Below are 25894 nucleotides of genomic sequence, written 5' to 3' on the forward strand. Positions count from 1 at the left end.
TGTTGCCCAAACTAAGCTTAGATGTGTGGCTTGTCCTTTGATGTCAAATCTGTAGTGGAGCTTTGTAGCCATCACAGAGGCCAGCAGAACATTTTCAAAGGTTTTATTCTTCTGTGGAATAGAAGGAGAAGCAACCTTAAATCCCCAGGTATCCTCTGTGTTCAGAAGTCTTTTCAAATTAGACTCGTTGGTAGACTTGAATAAAAGAACTGAAAATTACAAATTAAATAATTTTTAAAGCTAAGGTTAAAAATGACTTTTGTTCATCCATTTTATAAAATTAATGGTGATAAACTAACTCTACTTAGAAAAACAGAAGTAAACGGCCTGATTCATATTAATGCCATCATTTAAAATGATCAGTGATCTTTATCCTTAAATATATATATATATTTGTTAACATAACTTACAAGGTTCTGAATGTTTGTTTTCCCCCAAATTTGTATGTTGAAATCTAAGCCCCAATGTGGTAGTGGTAGGAGGTAGTGCCTTTGAGAAATGATTAAGTTATGTGGGTAGAGCCTTCATGAATGGGATTAGTGCTCTCATAAGTAGGACCACAGAGAAATCATTTGCTCTCTTTCTGCCATGGGAGGATACAATAAGTTGTCAGCCTGCTACCTGGATATGGCCCTCACCAGAACGTGACCCTGATCTGTGACTTTCAGCCTCCAGAACTGTGAGAAATAAATTTGTGTTGCTTTTAAGCCACCTGTTCTTCGGTACTTTATTACAGGATATCAAACTGACTAAACCATAAATGTAATTATCTTTCATGTAATTCTAGGTATTTTAAACCTATTTAAACATGACATTTTTCCATGATTTCCAAAATTAATATTTATTTCATTGATTAGGTGTACTATAATTTGTTTACCTATTGTTCCTGTTTTTGGGAAAAAAGGAAAATTCCAATTTTTTTATACTGTGGTAAACAATTTTAGGTTTATGAATTTTTCTTCACGAGGATCATTTGTAGGGTAAAGTATGTGCCACTAATTCCATTTTGTAGAAAAATAAAAGATACTAGTCTTTTTTGAAAAAGTTTTATTATACAAATATTATAAACACAAAAATGATAAGAAATACCTACAATATCACCATCCAATTAAATCAACTTGCTTCATCTTTCAGTTTCCCTAGCAGTCTTGACTCATGTGTATATATCACTTTTACATATTTAACATCAAATTTTGCCATTTTGAAATTAAATCCTCACAAACCTTTATAAAGGCAGCTTAATATTCCATAAATTTAAAATAACTGTAATCTAGTTGGCCTTCTCCTTTGTCTGGTTAGGAAGCATTGCTAATTTTTCCCATCTTTAAATTCTGCTACAGTGCACATGGCTGCTACTAACAACATTTTCCTATTTAAATACTGTTGCCTGGATGAATTTTGAAAATAGGTTTACTAGGTGAGGTAGTATAAACATTTTTATGACTATTTAAAAATACTGACCAGTTACTTTCTGAAAGAATATACCAGTGCCCATTGCATCAGTGTGCGAATGTTTGTCTTACTGCATTTTGACAGGAAAAGTAGACAACTTCAAATAATGGGAGGAACTATTTTGAAGTTAACACTAAGCTCTGCCATTTGCTAGTAGAATTACTTCAGGCAAGTTTCTTAATTTCTTTGAGCATGATTTCTCTAAGACTGGGAAAATGCTGCCTACCTTATAGAGTTCTTTTCAGGACTAAACGTATAGTATAAAACAATTTTATTACATTGCCCTTCATAAAGTCACTATTTAAACAGTCTTGATAGGTTAAGGAAAAACAAGTCACTTTAATCCTATTGTTTTTTTCTGCAAGGGTATGACCATGGTTTCACCACATTTATTTGATAGATTTAACCACATTTTATTTAGTAGAGTCGAAGTTGGGTTTTTTACCATTTGTAAAATCACATTGCATCTTAAAATCAAGCAAATATTTAATGTGGTAGTGTTCCTTTGTTTTTCTTGAAAAGTGTTATTAATTGTGCTATCTTCCAGTGTTCTAGAATGGAAACAACGTACATTTTCACTTGTGTGCATTATGTGCTTATCTGTTTTGTTCATGTATTTATTGACATCTTGATGGTTTAATAAGAATTAATTTGCATTAACTCATCAAAGTTCATAAATTCTAACCTTTTCTCCTATTTACTTGATGATTATTATTTAAAGTTCTCTTATTTGTGAGAGTGGGACAGGTGATGAAAGAACTTAAGAATTGCATATGGGCTGGGTGCCATGGCTCATGCCTGTAATCCCAGCACTTTGGGACGCAGAAGCAGGCAAATCACCTGAAATCAGGAGTCCAAGACCAGTCTGGCCAACATAGTGCAACCTTATCTCTACTAAAAATATAAAAGTTTAGCCATGCGTGGTGGTGCACGCCTGTAATTTCAGCTACTCACTCGAGAGGCTGAGGCTTGACAGTTGCTTGAACCTGGGAGGTGGAGGTTGCATTGAGCCAAGATCTTGCCATTGCACTACAGCCTGGGTGACAGAGGCAGACCCCGTCTCAAAAAAAAAAAAAAAAAAAAAAGAGAGAGAGAGAGAAAAGGAATTGTATATGTGTGAATGTGACAGTTTTTCCTTTTTGAGATTTTCCTTGTCATTCTTCCACAGATCCTAAGTAGGTTGTTATTCCGTGGTCTATTATTTTGTCTTTTATTCACAGCTCATACTATGTTGTAAGTGATCATTTCAGGTCCTTGTTTACTTCATTAGGCTCTGAGATATGTATTCAGGAGTAAAGAGTATGTTATTTATTTAGAAGGGAATAGGCATTCAATAGATGCCAGATGAAAAAACATATTTGACTCTGGTCCACTGGACCACCAAGGAAACTGCAGAATGGTTTTCCTAATAACAATCAAGTAATCACTACCTCTTCCCTTGGTTTGTAATGGTGTTCCAGCTATCAGCTTCCCTGGAGAACTATGTTCTCCTGGATCACTACTTATTTCACGCTTGCAACGGTTTGTTTCTTTGTAAGATTGACCATTTGTAAGCTGAGTACAGAGACCACCATCTTGTTCTTGCTCTCTGTCTTGGAATGTTTAAGAGTAAGCGGTAGATTGAACTGATAAATTGATAGATGATGAATTCTTATATTCACTTGAGTCTATTTCTGGGTTTTCTGGTCTGTTCAATTCAACCATTTCAGTTTACATGCCTGGCACTCTCTCGGTTTGAGTGAGAAAATAGTGAGGAAACCGTGCATTTGTTCTTGAGCCATATTCTAGTAGGCTAAACAGAAGAATGAATAGGTTGTTTCAGTACAATGTCAACCGTGATAGAACTTGCCCTCTATCATGGTTGTCCAGTGTGCCCTGAAAGTACAGGGGAAGTTTTATTAAGAGAACAAGTCAGAGAAGCCTTCTTGAAGGAAGATATCTCAGCAAAATCTTAGAAAGTGAGCAGGGGAAAGCCAAGCAAAGAAAGTTGAACGGTATTTTCCAGGTAGGAAAATAATACCAAATGCAATTGATCTGTGTGTCTGATGTGGAAATGTTATTATCTTCATTACTGCTATTTTGTAATTTTTAGACAGTCTGTTAGATTTTTGTAATTTTAATGATTTTTCTTAGAGAATATGTTTACCTTTTTTTTCTCTTTTATTTTGCCTGGTAAATTTTAGAATTATTTTGTTTACTTCCCAGAAAATTTCTGTTGAGATGTAAAAGTATTGGCATTTTGTTAAATGTGTAAATCAACTTAAAGGAAAACAAGACAATCTTTATCAATTTTAGTCTATACAGTTGAGAGTTGGTCTCTTTATTTAATATTTATGTCTCTCAAATTTTAAAAATTTTTTCTGGCATAGGTTATAGCAGATCAATTATGGCATTTTTTTCATGTTAATTTATGAACATATATAAGTATGCCATGTACATTATATATGTAATGTTATTTATGTCAGAAAAGGTATATTTTTGTAGAATTTCCTAAACAAAAATTATTTCACTTTTGCTTAAGAAACAAGCACTCATTTTTACTAATTTTACTAATTTTTACCAATTTTTGTTATGGTTAATTTTTCAAAATTGTACATTTCATCAAGGTTTTCTATTTTTCTTACAAGGAATTATGTTGCTATAACACATTTTTATTTTATATGTTATTAAACATATTTTAACATTTTAAACCATTTATCAGCATTTTTTTAGATTTTTAGTTTTAATTTTTCATGATATAAAATCTAGAATCACTTATTCCATCTTAGTTTTGTTGATTTTTGTTCTTTTCTTGATTGTTCTGGAATCTTAGTTGAATGCTTTATTTATTCATTTCTTTATTGACAAGTTTAAACGCTCTTATTATGTCAAAGACTGCTTTGGCTAAATTTCATCATTTGTAGCATTTTTAACGGTTATTCTTTAAATAGGCTTCTTTCTTTCTCAAATCACCAGTTAGGGAAGTGTTTTTAAATTCCTGGGATTTTAAGTAAATATAAAATATATTGTCTGTTTTTACTTTCAGAGAATATAGTCTGAAAAGTTTAACGTTTTCATTTTGAGATGATATTTATTTCATTTATAATATCATTGACAATGAGAAGTTTCTTTCTTTCCTGCCATGTGTAGAGAGGTGTTTGTGTGTCTGTTTATGAGTTAATTTTTTGCTTTGCCAATCTGTAAGTTATCAGACGGAGAGCAGTTAAAAATTTTCCCTTACAATTAAATTTGTCAAGTTTCTTCTGTTTACTTTTCAAAGCTTTGGATGTTTGTTTTTGGTTACTTGCCTGCTCAGTACAGTGGTTTAATCATGTATAATCAATAAGACAGGGCATTTTATCATTATAAATGTGTTAATCTGAACATCTCCTATACTTTTTGCCATAGTGTCTACTTTAAAATATTGATTTTCCTTTAACTTTAATAGGTTAATTTTTTGCACCAAATGTTTTTAAATGCAATGTTTGACTTCATCTTCTAACAGTTTAAAATCTATTATGTACTCTTATAATTTCTACCCTTGATTTAATATCTATTATCCTAAATTTAGCTGTTCCAAATGCTTACTTCCTATTAAAATATAATATAATTTGGAAGGTTCTATTCTCACATTTTATGCACCCATTTTAGATTCTAGTATGAGTTATCTGGAAAAGTCTCACAAGTGTTTTTTAAAATTTATGTTTAATTATTTCTGCCAGAGAGTCTTAAAGGCTCATCTATCGTCTGTCCATTGATGGGTCATAATGGTCTTTCTTGAAGGGGGCTGTATATTGAGCCTCAGCTGCAAGAGTTTGGTGTTATTGAGAGTAATTAACATTTCACATTCACAAATTAAAATTACCCTATCATAGGACTCAACACATTGTTCACAAGTTTTTTGAAATGCACTTTGCTTGTTCCTTTACACTCTGATTCCTATTCCGGCCCCCACTCTAACCTGGGTTCCTCTCTTAGGGTAAAGTGAGCCACATAATCTTATATCTCTTTTAAAGGGGTAAAGATGAGAAGAAATCTCAAAGTTGCTGATTTATACCTATTTGCTACTTTTTAAACCTTCCTTCCTTGGAAGACAAGGCATAGAGCTTTTTTTTTTTTTTTTTTTTTAGCTTCCTGGTATTTTATCTGCTTTCTAATTTTGTTTCAAAATGATGTCAATACATTTAACATGTCAGTAACAGCCTTTCTGTCTCTCATTAGAGTTTATCTTTTTAGCTAAGATTCAGTGGTTTTTCTCACCAAGTCTCTTGAATTGTGATTTCATTACCTTTGATTTAGATTTTCTTTCTTTCTTTCTTTCTTTCTTTCTTTCTTTCTTTCTTTCTTTCTTTCTTTCTTTCTTTCTTTCTTTCTTTCTTTCTTTTTTTCTTTCTTTCTTTTTTTTTCTTTTCTTTTTTTTCTTTTCTTTTCTTTTCTTTTCTTTTCTTTTCTTTTCTTTTCTTTTCTTTTCTTTTCTTTTCTTTTCTTTCTTTTTTTGGTAAATTTTCCCCAAAGAGAAGCCAGGTAATAAAATTACTGCATCTTTGGAAATAAATTGTGCTCTGCCTGGGAATAATATTTTTATCATATCCTTTTACCTTGGGAGTTCTGTAATGTTGCTTTAGTGATATTTGGAGTCAGGACGTAAATTAATAAGATGTAGCCTTAGACGAAAATCCAGTTGGGAAAAGACATTGGTTCTGTCACATGTTAGATATGTAAAATTTGTTTTAGATAGTCTAGATGAGGAAATTACCTATCCACCTTATAAGGTTGTGAAGATCAATTTAGATATATATTTGATTCTATATAAACTTTAAGAATGTATATAAGCATTTCTGGGGTCCAAGTTAGATAGGTAAATGGGTAAATCATAGTACAATGTAGGGTTATACAAGAAGTTAGAACAAATGAGGGAATCAAGGAAGAATGACGAGGGCCATGGAGAGAAGATGATATGTGGATGAGATCATGAAGGATGATATCCTTGGGTGGGTGGTGCTAGATGGGAATAAATTCTAGGCAGATTCTAGCATGTCCACTGACTTGTCATTGTGGAAGACCAGGAGAGATGAGATGCTCAAAATGAAGAATTAATTGTGGTGAGTGGATCCAAGTGGTTCTGCCATGATGCCTTCTCTCATCGATTGTCTCACCTATGGCCCCATCTAGGGGAACACGAGGGATGAGCACCTGACTCAAAGACAGCTTATTTGTAGGCTAACCAGGAGCACTAAAGTAGCCTGGTTGTAAAGGTTTTACCTAATAGGAACCAATCTGGCTTGCTTCTTCAAAGACAGAGAAGGGAGCAGTGGAGAGGGCAGTGGTAAACTGTGGCCAGAGAAGCCTATGTAGGTCATTAGAAAAGAAATTGAGGATGGCTGTTCCCTTGACATGCTCCAAATCCTGGGGACTCCCAAATTCCAGGCCATGTTTTACCTTATAGTAAGCTCTCCTTTCATAAGGCAACTGGTGTGAGTTTCTTCCCGAGAGCCAAAATGGCTTACCCAACTGATCAAAGGGATATGGAAGAGATGTTAATCTGAAAATTTAATTCTGAGGTAGAGTCAATAGGAGTGACTGATTTATTAACTGTGAGAGAGGTATTCCCTAAAGAAGTGGACAAGGGTGCTTTCCTTCTTACCAATCATTATTTTTATTAATATATTTTACAAGACTGTGGTCGAAATAATATTAAATACAAATTTTTTATACAGAAAGTGTAATAAAGTTAAAATAGTTCCTTGTAATTCATAGCATTATTGCAATGCTTACAAAATTTTTGCATAGAGTGTGCAAGGATTGATGTTATTCAAAACAAAACTAAAAAGCTCTTCTTACATCACACCCCAAACCAGAGAAAAACCAAACCAAAAATAACCCAAAGGCTGAACTCAATTGCTTTATGGGAATGGGGTTTCTTTTTCAAAATCTCCAAGCAAATGGGACTTCTATGACCTCACCATTTCTGTTAAGAACATCAGAATCTGGCTTCTTCAGAAGTGCATCTAGCCAGCATAATGATGGATAGCTTCTGCCTTTTCCTTCTAAAACACGAATTCCTTAAGAAGTATGTCTCAGCTTCTTCATAGCCTCAAAAAAGGAGAAACCTGACTAGGGGAGGTGGTCGATCCATGAAAATCTTTATTCCCTCCCTCACGGAAAGCCTAGATTACAATTAAGTTAATTTTGTGTTCACTAAATTTAGATGTAGCAACACTTCCTGTTACTTTTCTAGAATCTTGCATCTCTTCCAGAGAGCCAGATTTTTGGCTCTGCTGAGGTTAGTCCTATGAGACCTGTTAATGGTATCTATTCCTGGCTTGCCATTTGGATGTCTAAACTATTAAATAGGAAATCCTTGACTGACTGACTCTAGAGTCTTTTTCATTTTTGACTGATCCCTTTACTAAGGTTTTGCTGGGGGGGAGGGGGTGGTTGAGTCAGGCAAGCACTGGCACTGGGGCTGAGTCTTTTGGGTATGGTGAGGAGCTCTATCCACAATCCTCCCAGAGGACCAGATATGTGTTGTGGAAAAAGCACATCAGAGCGGGATGGACCCCAGCCTCTTTGCTGCTGGAGCCCTCTAAGCTCTGGGTGAAGGCAGGTTGACAGCAGGGCTTTAACAAGGGCATTCTGGTTTCTAATCTTCAAAATGACTTTGTCTTTTAACTCTTACAGATCAAACCCTGATCCCTTTGCTTAGAAGATGAAAGCATTCCAAAGAAACCAAGCCGTAAGGAACTTCAGATGCATTCATTTTCTCCTTTCCTAGTAGAAACGCCACCAACCTCATTGCTGAATCTAGGATGCCAGTGTAAAATATACAGGTTCAAAGTTAAAGAGTGCCACTTTAAAAATAAGAATTGGCAAATGAGTCTCATTTCCAACTCAGATAAATTGGTAGTGACGGCCTGAGTGCTCTGGGGAGGCTAATTCTGCACCTGGGAAGGGTATGGCCTGTTAATGATGGCTGCCAAGGTGTGAGGCCGAAGCCATTACGGAACCAGAGTGGTCAGCTCAGCTCTGACATTGTATGCCTAATACAGACAGTGAATCCTGGTAGTTCTTTCTTATAGGGAAACAGAGACAGTGATAGAAATGAGCTTCCATTTGATCCCTTCCTTGAGTTTTACCACAAGTAAAGGTAGAGAAGAATACTGACCAAATAGTTTCAAAGATCAAAAGTAAGATATGTGTCTTTTGAAGGGAAGTATAAAGGAAAGAGATGTATGTGTGCAGAAATGCTGCCTTGTTTAGCCACACCCACAGGTAATTGAGTATTACAGTTGTCTCCTAAATGTGAGGCTAACAACCTAGGTATTTTCCTATCTATTTTTTTTAAGCTTGACTAAAGCATACACAGAACAAATTAATTTGTTGTTGTTGTTCTAGATTCTATTATTCAGGCAGGCTTTCTATATTTCCCCTTGGGTATCTATACTTTAGTATAGATGCTATCACTGTGAGAGACTACAGAAAGCAGGGAAATAGCAGTTCTATAGCTTCATCTACCAAAGAAGATCTAGTTTAAAACCTAGTAGGGGACATGTCCCAACAACTTGAAAATTAGTTTGACATGTGGTGACTTTATGGCATAGTGGTCAGGAGTTAAACCTACATTCCAGCTCTGCCATTTTCTAGGTAGTGGCTTTGGGCAAGTTTCTTAGCCACTGTAAGCCTCAGTTTTCACATCTGAATATTGGAACTATATTAGAACCCAACTCAGGATTGTTTTGAGGATGAAATAGAAGAATGTATGTAAAATGTTTAGCACAGTGCCTAGCAATAGCTCCATGAATAATAAATATTCTTTAAACTGAAGAATAGAATGCAACTCTTCCCATGTCTTAGGGTAGGCTTCAGATCCAGGACAATCTCTTATATTTTGCAAGATTTTGTGGGGTGGTTCTTTTTGGGGAGAAGTTTCATAGATTGGCTCAGATTGTCAAAAGAATCCATGGCCCCCCAAAATGTTAGAACCCCATGAATTAGATGAATATGGGAACTAAAGAAACACTGTCTTCCTTGTTGACAAGTGTCATCTTCCTGCCCTCAGACAATCCTTTGGCTACAGTGTTCCCATGGAACCTAATAGACCAGTATGGAGTATCTCATTTTATGAAATTCTGAGCTATCTCTGATTTCACCAAAAAACCCCAAATGTAGAAGTAGAATGTGAAGACATTGGAAGGTGAGGGACTATTAGACAACTCTAAGCATGTGGGGTATATTTTAGATTAAGCAGATGTTTTCTCTTCTCCCAACGAAATCGGCCTCATATTTGTGTTATTAAGCTGACCTTAGCTAATGTTCAGTGATGAAGCCAAATTCACTCACCTACTAGTGAGGCTGTCCACATACTTAATGAGGCATTTGGAACTCCACTCTGGCTTCCTATTGCAACAGGTGGATTTAGACACTAAACATGCATCTCGTTTACAGTGACTGTTTCTTTGTTCTATTCCACCTGCAAATCTCAAAATGGGTTATGATATTACTGCTTGCTGGGCTGAAGTTGAGGAGCAGCAGTGAGCACTGTTGTTGGAAGGTTTGAGACTGTTTATTGATGGATTTGATAGCATCATTAGTACTGTATTATGACATCACACTATTGCATCAAGGGCTCGTGACATTCTTGCTCTTTCTCAAATAAGGATGCTAATTTCCTCCTATTCTGTCAATATCTACAAAAGGAAGGTAGGCGGAGAACCAAAGAAAACAGCATGTATGAGCATGAGTTGCCCCAAAAAGGTTATTTTCTTTTACATGTGTGCTCTAACAATACTCAAAAGGAGGACCTCCAACAAGTAATTATTTTCCCTTTGCCATTCAGACCTGCCTTGAGAAATTTCAAGGACTCCATTATGAAGAAAGCTTTTAAGAACCATAGAAATCACATTGCTTTTGAAAGTGCGAACGCATGTGGTGTGCTGTGCTGGCTTGAAGCAGCAGGCTTCAGACTGCGTTATCTCTTATCAGTGATTTGGCTTTGTGCATGAGAAATTCAGAGGCAACTGTATAATTTTAAATTCCGATTACTGCAAAGAAAGAGATGCATCTGACATCCCAATGCCGTGGCTTTGACTATTTTAATGGAAATATGTTGGAACTAGGGGAACCGTCCACCAAGGAGATAGTGATGAAAGACCACAAGAGTGACATTTTATCTTCGAGATAAAAGGCCTGTTTTCGAAGGTTGTTTCTTATAACTTTTTCCCAACCTGCTACTAGGGCACCATGCAAATGTATCATTCCAGGAGCTGTTTCCTTATCCTTTTTGTGCCTAAGATTTCTTGGGACAGGGGGAAGAGGGAGAACTGGTCTTGTTTAATGAAATTTTTGATCTTTCATAGAGCCTTGAAAAATCAGTATCAGGTGCTGGAATGGATCTATTTACCTTTTTGGTCCAAACCTCATACTACCTTTGGCCTGAAATAAAGCAGGATACTCTGATCTAGCTGCTGCTTAGGGCAGTGTTGCCAATTTAATTTTATTTCAGCTGTTTCCAAATAAAAGGCTGAGGTGATTCCCTTAAGTGACTTTGATTAGGGTCTGGTAAATGAGGGATTTTTTTTACATTAAAAAAAAAAAATCCTTCCTCCCCACCATGCTACTCATACTTCTAAAGAATCATCCATAGCTGATACTTTTTTTTTTTTTTTAAACAATATTGAGTATGAAGCCCTGGATGAGCAAAAGGGACGCTGACCAAAGGGATAAATGTCTGATAGGAACCTGCCTTACCACACGGAAGCAGAGATGTCAGAATATGTCTTTTCAATTTTTTTTTTTTTTTTGCATTCCTTCTACACCAGAGAAGGAAGACCTAGATTCTTAGAAATAAAGCCAAACTGGCATTCATCTTGTTTCTCACAGCATCAGCTTGATAAAAAGAATTTTACTGTATTTTTTTGTCCCCATGTATTTTAAGTTGCTTTTTCCAATACTTCCAATTCTTTATTGGTCCCACTAACTCTTCAAGCCTGGTGTGGCTGTAGGAACAATACACACAGTGGCAGTGTTGATAACTGAAGTGATGTGGGCTAAAAAGATATGTTAAGTCAAAACTATTCTCCGGAGGACCATGGAATGGGCATTTCTCTGGACTATGGGAGGGTGAGGTGGAAAACTTTATATGAATATAGACAGCAGAAAGAGCCTACAGGAAAGAGATTCTAAGTTTAATCCACAGGGTCCCCTACTTCACTTCTCATTACACAATGATGCTGACCTACAGAACCTGGTATGGTCTATCTATAAGGGTCTTGGAGGATCATAACTTTCCTTTTTCACTGAGCTTCCACTAATCCCATCCTCCCTGTTCCCAGGAATCCTCTGAGCCTGTGTTTCTCTGGCAGGTGGATCACTTACTTCCACATGTCTTGGAAGGCAGGCTTTCCACGTGTAACATAAGGAAGGGTTTCCTTCCTGAAAGACTTTGTCAAGTAACTATATTCCCAAGCTTACACAGAAATGTAAGTGTACTCACTGCTGTTTGGAAATGTGCTTTCTTTCCTGCTATATCCAATGCATACCATAAAATCCTCTAGGTCGGGGTCAGGAAGCTTTGTCTGTAAAGGACTAAATAGTAAGTAATCTATGATTTGTGGGATACATAGTCTCTGACACAACTACTCCATCCTGCTGCTGTAGTGTAAATCAGAAAACAGGTAAATGAATGTATGTGGCTATGTGTCAATAAAACTTTATTTACAGGAAAAGGTGGTGAGTCAGATTTGGTTTCCAGGTCATAGTTTGCCGACCTCTGCTCTAGGGTCAAACCTCAAGCAAACTTTGGTCTATGGTTGCTGGATATGTGATGAAAATTATCCCAAGAGAAAATGACCTCAAGGATGTTCAAAGCCAGTTGAAGTTTATAACATCTATCCCTTGGGTAACATAACAATTATAAAGCCACATGTCAGGCTTTTACCTAGGTAGATGTCACTATAAGGGCTTTTGAAAACCTCTGTGATACTTGAATAGTTTCCCAAGACTTCTATGACTTCTTGAACAGATATCAAATAGAAGGAAATGTTGAACATATTTGGAAATCAGGTTTTAATTTGTAAAAATCTTCTGAACAATATTAACATACTAGAACTTCTAGTATATTGAAGATTCATTTGGACTCTTTGTTATGATACCAGCTGTTTAATATACCCAAAGGTACGATTGTCTAGAAAATATCATATATAAAGATTAGAAAGAATCTCATTTTTTAAAAAGTAGGCATTAGTAGATTTTAATGTAAAAGCTTCCCCCCCAACCCGCCCAAAAATTCAGGTAAAATTTTTTCTCATGACCATGGACAAATATTCTAGTTTGAGGGTGTTGGGATAAAAAGATGTACATTGAGAAACTTATGTATTTTACTACCAATTTCTGAAATCTGAACAAAATGCATAATTTAACCCATATCAAATTTCCTGCTTATTACTTTGTATATTGTGGTCACTTAGCATAAATGAAAAATAGAATTTTATATCTGTTCCCAACAGGTACTTGATTTATATTGTTGATTGCTCTTATTTTTATTCTATTTGTGATCTCACTACCCTTAGGATTAAATTTTGCATGTGGGATCACACCAGTCTCTTTTATTGGCATAAAACTTTTGATGCTAAGCTCATTCTTTCACGTGGTAATTAGAACAAAATCTAAGGAAAAAGGTTCTGGGAACTTTTTGCTTTTTTGTCATCTAAAGATAATGAACTTGAGAAGGCAAAATGCAAAGACAGTCCACTTTAAAAAAAATCACCTGTCTTAACCTATCTAGCCACAAACGACTTTGTAGCTATTATTGTTCATCTGAATGATATGGGATAGGTGCTCCTAGTAGCCAAGGAGGGCGTTTCCCGGCTTGGAAAAACCCTGTATTGATACATACAGATTCTGGCAGCATGGCCCTATGGAATATTAATTATACTGATCCAAAGTAATCTGATGTCTTTTATGGTTTTCCTTTTTAGACTTTAGTGCTACAAACCAACCTATCACTGGGTCTCACCCCTAAGAGTGACCAGCCCAACTCTTCTGCATGAGATATTGAACAAGAGTGCTTGGAGTGAGTTTGGGGTCTGGACACCAGCAGCATCACTGGCCAGGCTGGGACCCACGCTGCTGTCCCCCACCATCTACTTCTAAGTGACTAAGCAACACACAGCTTGCTTTTACATCTCATGTGTGCAAATCTCAGCCTGATGCTTGAGTGTCATCTCAAAAAATATCAAATCTTTTATTTCTCTCCTATCACAAAACTTCCCTTGCTTGTAAAGTAAGAAAAAGTAAAACCTTGTTGAGGGAAAAGAAAAATCCAAATGCCACCCAGGCCTACAAATACTACTTCATTTAGGCTTGCGGGGCCACTGCTTTCCAAATGGCATCCAGGACTGTCTAAGCCAGTGATGAGTTCATTCTGCGCTCTTTGAAGTCCACATCTGCCAGCCATTTGGCTTGTCGATTGGCTTTTAAGATGTCCAGTCATAACTAAATCATTCCCCTCCAATTACCCAAAATAAATGATAGGTAACAAGATAAATAAGATGTGCTTCTCCTTGCTGAGTGCATTGACTTAAGGCATAGGCACATTTCCCCCTCTTTGAACAGAGATGGTGTAATCCCCTGTCCCAGCACAAGAGCTGGCCAGGGTGACCCTGGAGCATGATGATGAAGGTGGGGTGATGAGAGGTAGCTGATGGCGGGAATGAGGGTGCTGCTTCCACATACACGGAAGCAGGTACTGCTGGGCCCCAGGGGACACAGTGATTCTAATAAAGACACTCAGTTTGTATTATCTTTCAGTGAGCAATTCTGGTGGCATGTAGTGCTTCTTAGAGAAAACATAATAGTGTATTTAGGAATATGAATATACCAGCACTGAAAAAATATATAAGAAGATCAAAGTCAGAGTTTGTGCATGCCTTTAAAAATAAAGGGCATGTTTTGACATTACCCACCAATCCCAAGAAATATAGTAAACATAATTAGGTTCCTTATGCTACTCTTAATTAGACTTCCAGGCTGCTTTTGGGGTAGGAGTTCTGCTCTTAGGGATTTTGATTGACCTGACCGTTGTGGGTTGAAATCTTTTGGTTAAAGTCAGAAGGGAGAACAGAACAGCTTTTAAGCCATTTTTCCTTTAAACAGAGACATATCACCCATTTGTTCATTGCCCGTCAGGCCATTGAGTAGCTTCCAGCTGACTGAGGAGCAGCTGTTATCTTATTTTGTGCTGATTTACAGCTCCTAATTTGACTGTGGGAGAATCTGTGAGTTTGGAGGGAGCAAGATAGCAGAAGTTGGGTGAGCAGTTCAAAATTTTGCTGAAATTCATCCTCATTCATTCAACTACAAAAACCCCAATAGGTTTGGTAGCCAAGGTAGGCCAGCCATTTTGAGTTCCTATGGCTGACTTCTACAGCATTGCCGGTCCCTAGCTTGAAGAGGGGGAAGTTAGCCAGCCTTACTAAAGCTAAAGCAGGAAATCAAATGCCTATTTTTGATATATAAAGGTCTCAGAGCTTGAGTGCAACTTTGAGATTCCCGCCATCACTCCCTCGTAATGACACTAAAGGAGAAGATCTGCTACTTGAACATCTAGATGAAGTTTCTGTCAGTGTCCAATACGCTGTGTGATTCTGAATAGTCTGGGGAATGCTGGGACAGATGTGTGTTTAGATTTTTGTCACACAGGTGGTGGGGATGGGATGGAAAATGACAGTGGATATCACAGGGTCACCCATGGTTCCTTTTGTACTGAAACCTCATTTTATACAGAGGATATATATATTTATTTATATATATTTATATATATTTATATCCACCCACACACACAAACACACTCAAGCACGCACACACGCGTACACACACACAAAAGGTCTTTGATAGGCTTTCTGTGTTCTAGTAAAAATAGCTGGCAGCCAGTGTCTAAAGCCAAAAAAGGCCTTTATGCTGCCGACAATGTCCACTATGGATAGTCTTTCAGAGGCAGACACTTGTGTTTATCTGACAAGTGGACCCAGCTCCTGCCTGAGACAGGAATAATCTCCCATTGGCGCAGACGCAGATCTCGAAGACCTTCTGCCTCGCTCCTGTAGGCGTGTAGGATCCGTGAGGCAGTCTAGGTAGTCTAATTTTCGCAGCATCTAACTTAATCTAAAGAGAGAGAATAGGAAGGAAAGCATCGGTCAGAGACCGTCATCTCTTCTCTTGACATTCAGAAACAACAGATGTTCAATTCAACTGAAATCTAATGAGCACCTACTGTGTTGATTATTTTTGGTACTGGAGATTTGGATACTAACAAGACGGAAAGTTTCTACGTTCACAGAAGCTTAGATTCCAGCAAGATAATACTGCATTGGTCTATGTTAGCATTTTGCAAAAAAAAGTCATACAGAATGTGAATAGAGTCCTAGAGTCACATAACTGTGAAAATGTGACATTTAACAATTTTCTTTACTATGGGACTTCTCAGATCCTACTATGACTGTGTGCAAGGTGAGTGCTCAAGAAGAGAATAGAGTATGTAACATTTTCCAACTTTTAAATGCTAGTGAGCCTTTCTGCTTTTTCTTTTTCTTTTTCTAACAATTTATGGGGCTGATGGTCTATAGAATATACTCTGAGGAAAACATGCCTATAAAAATAAGCAGTGGTGGAAGGTGCCATTAGATTTATGATTATAACTGATTCCTCCAGAGTTCAAATTCTGATAGCTATAAACTGCATATGTGAAGTAGCCACTATTTTTATATGTGTGTGGTTTGCAGTTTGTGGCTGCTTGAAGAGGCAGTTGTGATAATTGAATGCTCTATCTCTTCTAAAACAAAACAGCAAATGCCATACCAATCCAAAGGGGGACTTTCATATCCATGGAGTGGATATACAGAAGCAGGTAGAGACTGATAACCTCTCTCATTGAATAGTCAGGTGGAATAGCATTTTTCTTAAACAGATTTTTTACTCTATGACTAAATAGCAAAGTCCACTTACAAACACTTTGAAGGCATTTTTATTTTTATTTTTAAATGTTTATTCTATTTTTTTTGAGACTGAGTCTTGCTCTGTCGCCCAGGCTGGAATGCAGTGGCGTGATCTCAGCTCACTGCAAGCTCCGCCTCCCGGGTTCACGCCATTCTCCTGCCTCAGCCTCCCGAGTAGCTGGGACTACAGGCACCTGCCACCATGCCTGGCTAATTTTTTGTATTTTTTAAGTAGAGACGGGGTTTCACCGTGTTAGCCAGGATGGTCTCGATCTCTTGACCTCGTGATCCACCAGCCTTGGCCTCCCAAAGTGCTGGGATTACAGGCGTGAGCCACCGTGCCCGCCTGAAGGCATTTTAAAAAGTTTACAGACAAATCATACTTTGGGGGTGGGTAGTAAGTGGCTTGTCTTGCTTGGAAAAACACAAGGAGCATTTCTGTTCACCCAACTGGGGTTGTGTTGGCATAAGAGAATGAATATCTGCAGTGTTTCATTCCCTTGCTGCCTAGTCTTACCCTATTAAGTTTTGGCTTGTTCTGGTTGGGACAGCTGTTCAATCTGCCTCCCTATTTTCAATGAAAACAGAAAACGTGTGACACCAAGTAACAACAAGTAAATTAAGTTCATCTTGAGCCAGATGTGTATAATATATACAGCTTAATTATGTTGGCTAACAAAATCTTATTTTAAGGTGACAAGAGGGAATTTGAAAATAGCATTCATTTTCATGGTCATATAATTCTGTACTTGGAATACATGCCGTTATCTCTGCATTTTACAAATAATCATCACTTTGATGGATTGTGGGTTTGGCTTATAATCATGCTGCTCAATTAATTGTTGAGAAATAAAACCTGCTTGGCTCCTTTTCTTGATATGCCATAGGATCCAACTCCAAGGTCAACCAGTTAGGGGAAGGGTTGGCCTACTGGAGCTGTAGCTCTGTGAACTTCTGCCTTTCTCACCCCTCACCTCTCCATCTTTGGATTCCAGTCTCAGCTCTGTCCTGCAGGTGGCTTCCATATTGCCAGCTTCTGCATTGATTTCTACTCCTTTTGGGGCCTCCATCACTAGAGACCGGGTTGGGGACTCCAACCTGAAAAACACCAAAGATCAACAATAAAGATCCCTTTTTCTTTTTAATACAAAAGGAAGTTCATACTCAAGGACATTAACAGAGCATTCCAGTATTTGATCAGAGAATTTGTTAAAGTTTTGCTTTACAAACCTGGTCAAGTTTATGACAGGGAACATAATAAGTAAAGGTTTTATGTTCATTGCATTTTACAAAAGCTGTAAGGAAGGTGTTCTAGGATCCTGGCTTCATTTTATCTTATATCCAATTGTTGTTTTACTGGTATAATTAATCAAACTCTTATATAAGTTTACCAAAAAAAAAAAAAAAAAAAAGTAAGGCAATCCCGGGTCTAAACCGAGCTTCCCGGAATTGGTAGGTATCCTTTCTACTTTGTCCTGCTTCTGTATCTTCCATGGAGGCAGAATCATATAAAGAAAATGGGTGTAGGAGTCTGACATGCTTGGAGTGAAGCCATGGGGTGGCTTTTTTAACCCCTCTTTCTTTTCTAAAGAGGAGGCTTTACCTCCTCTTTCTTTTCTAAAATCTCTTAAAGCCTCAGTTTCCTCATTTATAAAGTGCTTCAAATAGTGCCTGACACAATAGAAATTCAAATATGTATTATATATTACTATTACTGCTGTTGCTATTGTTACAATACCAACCAATCAGAAGAAAGCCTCAGGCCTTAACCTTCAATGCAGCTGTCATTTCTGCATTGCAGAAAGGGTCAGTGCCTGGCAGGAGCTGGGGAGGAGAGGTAGTCTGACTGCAAAGGGACAGCATAAGAAAAACATGTTTTGTGTCATGGAACTTGATTGCAGTGGTGGTTACAGGTCTCTATGTATTTGTGAAAACTTCCAGATGAGTGAATTTTATGGTATGCAAGATAAAAAATAAATCGAGAGGAGAATCAGCCACATTCTATGCTAATTATGATGGCAAAACAGGATAATACTCCTCAGGAAGCTTTTTGCCTAATTCATATAATGAGAAAAACATTAACTCAAACCCAACCATCCCCTAAATATTCTAGATTTTATTTTTATTTTTCTTAGAAACAGGGTCTCAACCTGTTGCTCAGGCTGGAGTGCAGTGGCGCAATTATAGCTCACTACCGTTTCAAATTCCTGTGCTTAAGTTATCCTCTGGCCTCAGCCTCCTGAGTAGCAGGGCATGTGACATCATGTGCAGCTAATTTTTAAATTTTTTGTAGAGATAGGGTCTTGCTATGTTTTCCCAGGCTGGTCTTAAATTCCTGGGCTCAAGTGATCTTCCCTCTTTGGCCTCTCAAAGTGCTGGGATTACAAGCATGAACCATCATACCCAATTGATTTTGATACTATTACTAGATAGGAATGTATGAAGATCCTCCTCTCTGTTACAAAGGAAGTATCCTAACTTAGGAACAGAGACCTCAGCAATGGTTCTCAAAACACTCTGATCCAGACCAGTTTCCTGAATTTAATTTCAGTACTTCTAACTTCCAGACACCTTAAACATGTTAAAAAGGAACATCATTCTCCTTGCCCACTGCTGACTTCGTTCTGTTTTTGCCACTGCCTCTGAATAGGGTGAAGTCTCTTGGGCCTCAGTAAGTGGCAAACAGAGCAAGCTGACCAGTAAGATCCACTACGGGGCAACCCCCAGCCACACCGCACAAACGCCAAGAGAGAGCTCATCCACATTTTTCAGGTCTAGGTTCTTGAGGATTGCTTCCAGGCAGCAGCCTTCTCCCTTGAATTGTCCCCCCTACAATGAGTCAACTGAAGTCATCAAGAGAAGCAGTAGTCCTGGAGTACTTATGAAAGGATTGGCCTAAGTGTCTCTGTAGATAACTTTTTCTTCTGTGGTCTTACCCCTTTGGGTGTGGCAAAAATCCTCCACTCCCCACCTCCCCTCCTCTTAAGGCCTTCACCAGGTTGTGCTGAACCAGGTGCAGTTCTGCCCATTATTGTGGTTCATCTCGTTTGCATTTGGTTTGATAATGTCAGTGCAACAGAGAAGGGGACTCATTAGTAGGACAACCGAAAGTGACGTCTGTGCAGTATGGCCTGGTCTAGAACCCTAATCCAACTAACTAGAGCTGCCCCTGTGCTCTTGACTCCCTCTCACTTTTGAGATATGAAGATGGTTTTTGGCCATTCTCTATTTTTTCTCTCCTATACAGTCTGGTTGATGTACACAGTATATCCTAAGTTTTCTAACTCCTGTTTGCACTAATGTCGATACCTTTCTCCTTGTAGGATGAGTTTGCGCTCTTACTATACTGCCTGCTCGCCCCTTATCAGTGGCACTGCCATCATCCCCCTTGCCCAGGTGACAGTCCTCCTATCATCTTTTCTCTTTCTTCCTTCTTTCCCTCAGTTAACATGGCTTTTAACTCAGAACTTCTCTGTTCTCAGAATCAAGCCATGGAGTGGCCACTAAATGACCATGGGCAAATCTTTCTCCCTTTCCCTCCTCTTTTCTTCCTAAAATTTCTTAGAATCATTCTCAAATGTGAGCATCAGAATCAATGGGAGGGGTTATGAAAGGGTCACCTGTAACCTGGACTATTGTAACTGTCTCTCAAGTTTTGTCTCTAGTTTTTCCTTTTACCCAGTGAACTTCACACAAAAATATATCTTCCTGAAGTAAGTTTTGAAAATGTTACTTATCAAAACTTGTAGAATATGTTCTACAGTTTCCTTAGAAGAGATCTGAACTCCATTTAGGATTTGTTCTGATCTGTTTTTCTGGTCTTATTTCTTGCCTTCAATGTCAGCTATGTGTTATTGAGGGGTTAGTTATTAGGTGGTGACACTGCTGAGGGCTTTACATGTGTTACCTCATTTAATCCTCACCAAAACCTATCAATCTGGTGTTTCTATAGTCCCGATTATACAAACAAGGAATCTAAGGTACAGTGACTTGCTCATGGTTATACTCCTAGTAAAATGGCAGAGCAAAGATTTGAATTCAATTTAGTGGACTCCAGAGCTAATATTTGTTTATACTATATTAGTTCCAGAAAAACTATTTCTTTCCATCTATCGTATCTTTACCCCATTTTCTGTAATCCTTTCTTCAAGAAATTAATGCTTACATTTCTAAAACCAATGTACGTAAACAATAGTGAGGTAATAGTAGTATATATGGCTGAGTGATGCATACTTCATGGTTATACAGTATTTCTTATAACTTGAACAGTCTACTTCAGCAACATCAAATTTAGGATATTTGGAATGTGTTCAAACTTGGTACAGAGAGTTCAAAGTGAATGATTCAGTACAAACAGAATGGTGAAAAAGAAAGCTTGAAATAGAAAAAAGTGTGGAGCTTACAGAGTTTTATCAGATGCAGGACTGGCATTTCAGATGGGCATTAGAATTCGCTTTATTCTTGCCCACTGCCTAGGTCTCTGAGATTAGTAGGAGGGACCCAGGCCGGAGAGGTAGACTCAGAAATGACTCCTGCCTTTCCCCACATCTCAGCTGTGAAAGAACCAGGGTGGTGAGAAAGGGCACTACTCTGAAAGTGTCCTATTGTGAAAGGCAACAAAATAGAAATGATGATTTCCTGGAAGCAGAGACAAAAAAGGTAACTGGCTTTCTGTTTTACAACCCAGCTTAATGTCCTCTGATGTTCAGGCAGACTTAACAGAAGTTGTTCACATGCTAATCTTTCCCCTGAGATAAAGCTCCTTGATATGGTTTGGCTGTGTCCCCACCCAAATCTCATCTTGAATTGTAGTTCCTATAATCCCCACGTGTCATGGGAGGGACTTGGTGGGAGGTAATTGAATCATGGGGGTGGTTACCCCCATGCTGTTCTCATGATAGTGAGTTCTCATGAGATCTGATGGTTTTACAAGGGGTTTTCACCCTTTGCTTGGCACTTCTCCTTCCTACCACTTTGTGAAGAAGGTTCCTTGCTTCCCCTTAAGCTTCCACCATGATTGTAAGTTTCCTGAGGCCTCCCCAGCCATGGGGAACTGTGAGTTAATGAAACATCTTTCCTTTATAAATTACCCAGACTCAGCTGGTTCTTTATAGCAGTAAGAAAATGGACTAATACGCTCCTACAAAAGCCCTGTGGAAACTGCAGAGAGCGTCACTCCTGAAGTGATGACCATCACCCTCTGCCCGTAGATTAATGATCACAACAAAATTGTTTAGATGGCACGTAGTAAGGAAAAATGGAAGAAGGTTTCCTCCTGATGGGGGTGGCAGTTAAGGGTCCTGCTGGCTCTTGCAAATGAACACGACTTCCATTAGGAGAAACTGCAACCCTCTCAGAGGAGAAAGAAGAGCCTCACTGAAGAGATGCAGAAAGGAGGAGTGGCCAGGAAGGGGGGGAGCTGCAGCTAGGCTGCGCCAGGCTGTGCCATATCTTCAAGAAGAATGGTTCTCAAATGTAAGCATCAGAGTCACCTGGTGGGCTTATGAAAACAGTGCTGGGTCCACCCCCAGGGTTACTGATTCAGTAAGTCTAGAGGGGTGCCCACACATCCACATTTGAAACAAGTTCCCAGGTGATGCTGATGTTGCTTGTTTGGGGGAGCACACTTTGAGAAGCACTGCTCTAGTCCAAGGGTCATAAACTCAGGTGCCCCCACCAAGACTTAAATAGGTGATGTCAGTGAGTAACCCATAAGAAAGCTGTAAATAAAATGACATTACCAGAACAGTAACATGTGGTATGTGGCACTGGCCTAAATGTGAATGAGGTGATGGAGATGCTGTCTACAGGAACAGCTGCTGTTCTATCTAACGTGGCCAGTGGTTGCCAGGGCTTCTGATTTTAGCGTTTCCAAATTGAAACTGTTTTGAATTTTGATCTGAATTCTTACATTTTAGGAATAGAAACAAAGTAATATAAAATTATAAATATGGTATAAAGAATGACAATGCTGACCAGCGCGGTAGTTCACACCTGGAATCCCAGCACTTTGAGAGGCCAAGACGGGTGGATCACCTGAGGTCAGAAGTTCAAGACCAGCCTGACCAACATGGTTGAAATCCCATCTCTACTAAATGCAAAAAAATTAGCCGGGTATGGTGGCAGGTGCCTGTAATCTCAGCTACTCGGGAAGCTGAGGCAGGAGTATTGCTTGAACCTGGGAGGGAGATGTTGCAGTGAGCTGAGGTTGCGCCACCGCACTCTAGCCTGGGAGACAGATCAAGACCCCATCTTGGGGGATGGGGGAGAGAGAATGACAATGTTTCTTGACATAGTTATAAAGAATGACAATGGTTTTGTATAATTACCATCTTTTTAAAGAAAAAACAAATTTTGTAGCAACCTGAGCCCCTCTTCCTTATCCCTTCTATTTCCTTCACTCCCTGGGAGTAACAACTATTAGGAATTTTGTTTGCTGTTTTCCTGCTTTTCTTAATGACTAAATTTGCATCCTTAAACAATATACTACTATTGCATACTTCACACACAGAACAATTCCACTTTATAATTCTATAATGACTTTCCTTTTCCTCCCTCAATATGATGTTTGAGGTTATTCTACATTTCAGCACATAGCTGTAATTTATTCAATTTCCCTAGTGTTACTATATACCATGATTTATTTGTCCATTCTACTGTCGGACACTGGGTTGGTTCTGGGTTTTTGTTTTTACAAATGGTGCAACCATGAACATTCTTGTGTGTAGCTCCTCATGCCTGAATGCAAAAGTCTCTTTCAGACTCATGTGGGAGAGTGGACTTGCTACTCCTAAGGATCTGCATATCTACAGCTTTATTAGATAATGACAAATAGCTCTGCAAAGTGGTTGCTCCAATTGACTTTCCCACTAGTAGTGTATAATGTTCCAGTTGTTCCACTTTCTTGCTGACATTTGATACTGCTAAGTATGAAATGAGTGTGAAATGGGATGCCATTGTCTTTTAAAACTGTATTTACCTAATTATTAATGGAGTTAAGCATCTTGTCATTTGTAAGCCATTTGGGATTTTCTTCAGTGAAATATTTTCATCCATTTTGTTTATTTCTATTTTTGTCTATTTTGATTTTTGTGTGGTTTGTGGAATACTTTTATATAATCTGAAAAATATTTAGCAGTTCTATGTGTTGACAATTTCTTTCCGTTTGTGGTTTGTCTTTTATATTTAGCATTTGTGGATGAACAGAGGTTTTACATTTTAATGCAGACAAATTTATGATTTTTGGAATAGGGATTGTGCTTTCTGTGTCTTACTTGAGCATTCCTTCCCTACACTGAGGTCATGAAGCTCTTCTGTATTGTTTTCAAAGCTTTTATGTTTTCTTTTTTCATTATGTCTCTAATTCATCAGGTATTTAATTTTGTTTATATTCTGAGGTTGGGGTCGAAAGAGATGGAGATTATCTTAACAGATGTTGAAAAAGCCAATATTTAGCTCCATCATAAATAATATTCCTATACGTTTATGGCTCTGTTTTGGGGGTTTCTAGTCTCTTCTCTTTATCCCTGCAAAATATTGTTTAATTAAAAATTGTAGGCCGGGCACGGTGGCTCACACCTGTAATCCCAGAACTTTGAGAGGCTGAAGCAGGTGGATCACGAGGTCAGGAGATCGAGACCATCCTGGCTAACATGGTGAAACCCTGTCTCTACTAAAAAAAAAATACAAAAAATTAGCCAGGCATGGTGGTAGGTGCCTGTAGTCTCAATTTCTTGGGAGGCTGAGGCAGGAGAATGGTGTGAACCTGGGAACCAGAGCTTGCAGTGAGCCGAGATTGCACCACAGCACTCCAGCCTGGGCAACAGAGCAAGACTCCGTCTCAAAAAAAAAAAAAAAAAAAAAAAAAAAAAAAAATTTGGAGCTTGAGTTTTAAAATTCTTTATACTTCATAAGGCAAGTCCTCTTACCTTATTCTTATTCAAGAATGTCTTAGCAATTCTTGGGTCTTCCACATACATTTTGGAATGAACTTAAGTTTCATAAGGAAATTCTGTTGGAATTTGGATGGGATTCAAATTCAATTTGTGAACACTGTAGCTATCTCTAATTACTTATGTTTTCTTTGATGTATTTCAATAGTTTAACCTTTTGTAGCTATTGAAAATGGTATTTTTTTGGCCAGGCGCCGTGGCTCACACCTATAATCCCAGCACTTTGGGAGGCCGAGGCGGGCGAATCACGAGGTCAGGAGATCCAGACCATCCTGCCTAACACGGTGAAACCCCGTCTCTGCAAAAAATACAAAAAATTAGTCGGGCGTGGTGGCAGGTGCCTGTAGTCCCAGCTACTCGGGAGGCTGAGGCAGGAGAATGGCGTGAACCCAGGAGGCGGAGCTTGCAGTGAGCCGAGATAGCGCCACCGTACTCCAGCCTGGGCAACAGAGCAAGACTCCGTCTTCAAAAATAATAATAATAAAAAAAAGAAAAGAGTATTTTTTTAAACAGTATTTCTCATTCTCCTGTTCCCTGGAATATAGATATCCTATTTTCCTGAAATATAGATATCTAATTGACTTTTTTGGTATGTTGATCTTAAAAGTCAACACCTAGATAAGCTGTTTTTCATAATCTGTCTGTAGATTATTTTAGGTTTTCATTGCAACTATAAATTATGTTAATTTGTGAAAGTTTTATTTATTTATTTATTTATTTTTGAGACAGAGTTTCGCTCTTATTGCCCAGGCTGAAGTGCAGTGGCACAATCTTGGCTCACTGCAGCCTCAGCCTCCCGAGTAGCTGGGACTACAGGTGTCCACCACCACACCTGGCTAATTTTTGTATTTTTAGTAGAGACAGGGTTTTCACCATGTTGGCCAGGCTGATCTCGAACTCCTGTGATCTCGAACTCAAGTGATCTGTTTCGGCCTCCTAAAATGCTGAGATTACAGGCAGGAGCCACTGCGTGTGGCTATCATTTCTTATACTAATTCTTTTTCTTTTTATACTATACTTTCTAGAACCATACAATACAGTGTTGATTAGAAGAAATGAAAACCTTGCTTCTTCCTCACTTTAAAAAGGAAATTTTCAACAATTTACCATTAAGTATGTTTTTTGTTCTAGGATTTTTCTCCCCTAATGCCTTTTAACAAGATAGTTCTCTTCTATTCTCATTTTGCCAAAAGTTTCTATCATTAATTAATGTGAATTTTATCAAATACTATTTAATCAAGTGCTATTTTATAATATATAATGGAATATCTATTAAGATAATATATTTCTCCTTAATATATTAATATGGTGAATTATATTAATTTTCCAACAACCATCCATTCCTGTGTTTTTGGCTTGAGCCCAACTTTGTCATTATGTATTATCTTTTCTATATATTTCTGAAAATATTTCATTATTTTTGGTAATTTGCATCTGTATTCATAAGAGTGTGTTCTATAATTTTTCTTTCTTGTAATACCAATGTCAGGTTCTATCACTTTTCTATAATCCAGAGTTATT

General features: G+C 38.0%; 1 protein-coding gene across 3 annotated transcripts in view; it reads right to left on the minus strand.

Annotated features, from left to right (window-relative positions):
• Positions 1–7352: 7352 nt before the first annotated feature.
• SGCD (sarcoglycan delta) overlaps positions 7353–25894 on the minus strand; it is a 426107-nt gene continuing 407565 nt past the window's right edge. For all 3 annotated transcript variants that reach the window (XM_050793959.1, XM_050793958.1, XM_050793960.1), the window contains 2 exons: positions 17396–17519; positions 7353–15591 (listed from right to left, as the gene is read on the minus strand). In XM_050793959.1, the coding sequence (XP_050649916.1) occupies positions 15418–15591; positions 17396–17519 (298 nt within the window). In that variant the 3' untranslated portion in view covers positions 7353–15417. The remainder of the gene's footprint in view (positions 15592–17395; positions 17520–25894) is intronic.

Source organism: Macaca thibetana, chromosome 6, assembly GCF_024542745.1.
Source record: "Macaca thibetana thibetana isolate TM-01 chromosome 6, ASM2454274v1, whole genome shotgun sequence".
Classification (NCBI taxonomy): domain Eukaryota; kingdom Metazoa; phylum Chordata; class Mammalia; order Primates; family Cercopithecidae; genus Macaca; species Macaca thibetana.